The 6,025-nt window shown below is 37.8% G+C and overlaps 1 protein-coding gene across 2 annotated transcripts in view; it reads right to left on the bottom strand.

Annotated features, from left to right (window-relative positions):
- LOC106881230 (RING finger protein 150) overlaps positions 1–6,025 on the bottom strand; it is a 101,158-nt gene that overhangs the window by 89,691 nt on the left and 5,442 nt on the right. For both annotated transcript variants that reach the window (XM_052972323.1, XM_052972324.1), the window contains exon 2: positions 4,088–4,750. In XM_052972323.1, coding sequence (XP_052828283.1) covers positions 4,088–4,750 — 663 coding nt within the window. The remainder of the gene's footprint in view (positions 1–4,087; positions 4,751–6,025) is intronic.

Here is a 6,025-nt window from a genome sequence, read left to right as displayed (position 1 = left end):
ATATATATATATATATATATATATATATATATATATATAATTGTGTATACATAAATATGCACATATATATACATACATATAATATACATATGTATACATAAACGTTAATATATACATAGATATATATATACACACACAAACACAAATATATGTGAATACACAAATCGTTACTAAACAAACGATAACATACTCTCTTAAGCTATAACATACTTAACTATTGTCCATTAACATATTACAAATGCATATACAGCAGATTCATTAAATATTAAACACACAAACATTTGCACAGTCACACAATTACATATTTATATAAGCACATTACATGTCCAACCATTAACTCTTTAAGTATGCGCATACCCAAGCACACACACACATCTATATACACAGACATACAAAATTACTTTCTATTTGATCTGAAAGTCACTGTGTATTACGTTTTAGATAGATGTATCTATGTAGTCGAACATGCTTACAAATAAATTATGGGGATGTTTATGTATCAATATATATATATATATATATATATATGCATATATAAATATACATATATAAAACACATATATATTATTCACTGTGTGTATGAACTAATATATTTGTTCCCAGACAAAAATAAATATCATGCATTCACAAAATACGCAAGAATTAACTTGACTGAATACTCACACATTGCACTCTCTCACACACACACGCACGGAGCTTTACCTACATACTATATTTGATTAACACCCATGCACAAACACAGCTATATCCACTATAATTAAATACTGCATACTCACAATTGTATACTCACACACAGAGCTACTCCCATCATTAAATAAGACCATTGCTTTTTCACATTCTTTCTGATGAGGAGCAAGTGTTTAAAATATTAAGCTCCAAATTGTCTCCACAACATAAAACATACTCCATTGTTTGAAATATTTTGTTTTACCACAATATTTAGCTAATGTGCTCTGATAGGTAAAGTAAGCTAGAATATGAAAATGTGCTTCATGAAGATACAACTTGGATTATAACTCCATCTACATTCCTCCTCAGCAAGCACGACGCAGCGAGTTGCGCCGCAGCCACCTGTGCACTGCCATCGCATCCCTCACGAGAGGGTCGGCGCGCGGCGGTCGCAGGAATGCTCGAAAAGCCACCCGCTGCCGCTGGTCAGCGACGAGCATTGGCAACCTACCTGACCCATCTTGTAACAGATGAAATATAAAGTTGACTGTAGCAGTATTTGAACTCAGAACACAAAGATGGACGAAATACCGTTAAGCATTTTGCCTGACATGTTAATGCTTCTAAAAAGCACCATCTGAACTTGGTCAATGTTATGTCCGCTTGACTCGTTCCCATGCTGGTGGCATGTAAAAAGCACCATCCAAACGTGGCCGATGCCCGTGCCCCCTGACTGGCCCCCATGCTGGTGGCACGTAAAAAGCACTATCTGAATGTGATCGAAGCCAAGATCGCCTGACTGGCTCATGTGCTGGTGACACGTAAAAACATCCACTACACTCTTGGAGTGGTTGGTATTAGGAAGGGCATCCAGCTGTAGAAACGTTGCCAGATCAGATTGGAGCCTGGTGCAGCCTGCTGGCTTTCCAGACCTCAGTCAAACCATCCAACCCATGCCAGCATGGAAGACAGATGTTAAACGATGATGATGATGATGATGATAATATATATATACACATAATTAATTCAAATAAACAAACAATTGAAAACAGAGAAAAAAGAAAACAAATGAATGTGAGGATGTGCGCAAGAAATATAATAATTTGATGCTTCGTGAAAGGAAAGACTTGTTAACATTTTGAGCATAGCTCTTTGTCGGAAACAGGAAAATCCAAAGAGGAAGAAGGAAAGATAAGGGAAAATCATCAACAGTCGATGCGCAGTTATATTACACACACACACACATATATACGAGGGAGTGCTGAAAAGTTCCTGTCTTTAAGGGTACTGTGAAAGGCCTGGTTGGAGGCTCAACTTTCCAAGTTCTTTTACAGGGCATAGAAAAAAATGAAGGATTGCTGCAATAAATGTGTGAATTAGAGAGGGCAATATGTTGTATAAAAATCATAATTAATTGATCTTCCTGTATTTTCTTTTACCCAAAGCCAGGAATTTTTCAGTAACCCCTCATACTACACAAAACCCACACATATATATATATATATATGTATACACACACTCATACATACATAGCATTCATTTTCACATCCACTTTTCTATTCTTTCACAAGAAATAGGGAATTCATTGAAATAGAGTTTCAATACCCTGATACCCTTCGAGTCATCCAAGCAACCTAACACTTCCCCTTGACCAGACATGTTTTCAAGGAAGACTGGAAAGAAAGTACCCTGCTTGTATGTTGGTGACACTCATTTACAACTACTGTGCATTATTAAGACGAGGAAACACAAACATCCACACACAGACTTATACAATGGGCTTCTTTCACTTTCCATCTACCAAGTCCGGATATAAAGCTTTTGTCGTCTACTCCCCCCTCCGTCAGGGCTATTGTAAAAAAAACCACTTGCCCAAAGTAGTGCCTGAACTCAAAACCTAAGTGGTTAAGATGTGAGCTTTTTAACCACATAACCATGCTTGTACCTACACACATACACAAACACATATATATGCATAGATACATATTTATACACAAATACATAAACACATATATACACATTCACAAATGCAGACACATATATATAAAAACGTACATTAAAAGTACACATATATACACATACATATATGCATACCTACTTATACATACACGCACTTATATATACAATCACACACCTAAAATTATTCTGGCTAGAACAATGTTTCAAAAACGGTACAAATATAAAACTTGAAATTCATCTTTCAATAGAATTCATTCTGCCAATATGTATAGATACAGAGTAATTGTTGCAACTGGATATGAAGACAACATTCTTGTCTTTGGAACTCACTGAGAAATTAATACATTTCCAAGGAACAGAGGAGGAATGAAAAGCTATGAGAATTACTTCCTGTATTTCTCTGGATGGACGATAGTGAAACTAAAAGACTTCAAGCAGCTATTGAAACCATGTTAGTCTAGTCTCACCGTACAGTTTACGTTTAAATATGGAACAGTATTGGTTCAAAAAACACGAAATAGAAAAGAAATTTCCCTCAAATGATAATGTTGCTGTTTAAATAAAAAATTAGATGGATGTTCTAATCCAAGAAGGCTTATCATAAGTGGAGAACGAGATGATCACGTCTTGAAATGCTTGTTGATAGATGAGCCCAGTCAGGCTTGACCACGGCTAAGCAGAAACTATTTCGAATTTGGATTCAAGGCCTGCAATTTTGAGAGGTGGTTAGACGATTTTATCGGCTTCAATACTTAGATGGTATTTTATCAACCATTGAGAGTTGAAAAGCAAAGTTGATCTCAGCTGAATTTGAACTCAGAACGTAAAGAACCAAAGCTACTAATACTACAAGGCCAGTAATTTTGAGGGGAGGAAGTCAGTCGATCAGATCAACCCCTATGCTTGATGGTCATTTTATTTTATCGACTCTGTGGGCATGAAAGGTAAAGTTAACCTCAGAACATATAAAGAGCTGGAGCTAAATACCACAAGGTGTTCCGTTCAGACGCTCAAATGATTCCGCCAATCCAACAACAATAATAATAGGGACGCACCAATAATAATGCTCTTTACGTTCTGAGTTCAAATACCGGCGAGGTCAACTTTGCCTTTCATCTTTTCAGGATCGATGTCATCGACTAGCATCCCACCCCACTTAAAAATTTCAGGCCCCTTGTGCCTATTGCAAAAAAAAAAAAAAATTAGTGAACTGTGCCATCTCTGACTGAGGGAACGCAATGTCAAACGGGGTGGAATTTGAACTCAAAGGTGTAAAGCAACGTAAATATACCAAAGCCTGACGTCATAGTCTACCAATCCACTCACTGCTCCTACAGACATAAACACAACATGCAATATATATACCGTATAGTACTTAGATAAGTTTCGGTCAGAATTTGGCTCAGACCGAGATACTTCCACCTGGAAATAGAAATAAATAAAATACATCACAACTTACCGTCAGCATCTTGTCGCCTGTTAGCAAAGACAGGTTGTAGCCCGTTTTTCTCGTCATAGATGACCGCAGCCGAGGCATTGAAAGCAGCCGCCACCCGGATTTTGTCGATGAAATCACAGCCACCTTTCATAAGTATAGCAATCCACTGCTTTACGCTCGGGGGCGGCGGGTTATCAATAGTGGTACATCCAAAGGAATTATTGCCTGATCGAACATGTATAACTAAACCTGACACAGTCTTAACGGCGCTACCTGCCAAGAACATAGCGCGGATGGTTTCCGTACGGTCTTGTCCGCTGTCCGAATCCTTGTAGTTCAGTTTCAAAAGCGCTTGCAATTTGTGCTCATTCTTCGAACGATGGTTTGCGTTGTTGTGGTTGTTATTGTTGTTGTTATTGGTGTTGCGATTGATGTTGTTACTGTTGACATCGTTGGTAAATTTCCCTTTGCGGTTTAGGGGCGCTTGGTCGTCAGCACGACATCGCCCCACGTCGGCAGCAGAGAGCAAGAGTAGCGTGGCCATAACATAACTGAGGCAGTGGCGCCGTCGAGGCCAGCGTGACCATGGTTTTGGTGATGATGACAAGGAGGAACCGATGAGGAAAGTTCGTCTTCGGCGATGGAGCGATACGACGACGGGTGAAGATGATGGCATGTCGGTGGCTGAGAGAGAGAGAGAAAGCGAAAGAGACAAATAGAGAAATAAATGAATGAGTAGAGTGAAAGAAAAAGAGGGGGGGAAGTTGTAAAAAGAAAGCAATGGTGTATACGTGTGCCTGCGTGTGTAATAAAGGAGACAGACAACACAAAACAATTGAGTCAGAAAGACAAAGAAACAATTAGACACGGATATGGTCAGACACAGAGCAGACAGAGAGAGGAGGACAGAGAGAGAGAGAGAGAGAGCACTTACTCTCTGTCTTTCACAGAATGACAGACAGACAGGCAAACAGATACATAGAGACGGGAAAAACTGTAGGTGTGTGGGGGCAAAGAGAGAGAAACATATATGCACTCACTCTCACTCCCTTCTTTGATAGATAGATAGATTAGATAGATAGATAAATAGATAGATAGATAGATAAAGATAGATAGATAAAGATAGATAGATAAAGATAGATAGATAGATAAAGATAGATAGATAGATAAAGATAGATAGATAAAGATAGATAGATAAAGATAGATAGATAGATAGATAAATTTGGGGGAAAACCGCGCGTGTGTGTGTGTGAGAGAGAGAGAAAGAAAGAGAGCGAATCAGTAGGGTTTAGTGGCGGAACGAGGAGAATAACGACGATTTCCAAGTTAACTTAAAAAGCTTGACATTAAGAATGGAGTGCAATATAATAGATGAAAGAAGCTGTTTAACAACATCAAAGGTGATGACAAAAGACGGGCAGACAAACCGAACAAACAAGGGGCAAGCACAACAGATAAATAGACACCTTTCACACACATATATATACACTCATATATACATACACATAGACAGGAGTATAATGTGTGTTTGTGGAGTTAATTATACATGTAAACAAACAATTGTAACAGGTACATTTTATGAAAGAGATCAAGGGTTTAGTAAGTATGTTCGTCCTTTTTATAGGAGGGTTTCTTTTCATTCAGAAATATGTATACACTTATCTTGAAAAATGCAATGCAAGTTTGTATTGATTGATATGTACGTACATATGTACTGTTTTTTGTAGAATGATTCATAAAGGAGCCCTTTTTAGGAGTACTACCGGATTACTCGAATCCATATATTGTGACACACATAGACATCTATATGTATATATATGAGCGTGTATATATGCATGTATTTTACACACACGTGTGCGTGTGTATTAATGTTTATCAATCTACATCGATGTATATCTAACCATTAATCTGTGTGTGTGTGTGTGTGTGTTCTTTTATTTGTTTCAGTCATTTGACTGC

This window comes from Octopus bimaculoides, chromosome 13, assembly GCF_001194135.2.
Source record: "Octopus bimaculoides isolate UCB-OBI-ISO-001 chromosome 13, ASM119413v2, whole genome shotgun sequence".
Classification (NCBI taxonomy): domain Eukaryota; kingdom Metazoa; phylum Mollusca; class Cephalopoda; order Octopoda; family Octopodidae; genus Octopus; species Octopus bimaculoides.
Note: the sequence above shows the minus strand (reverse complement) of the source record. Positions and strands in the feature narration are given on the sequence as shown.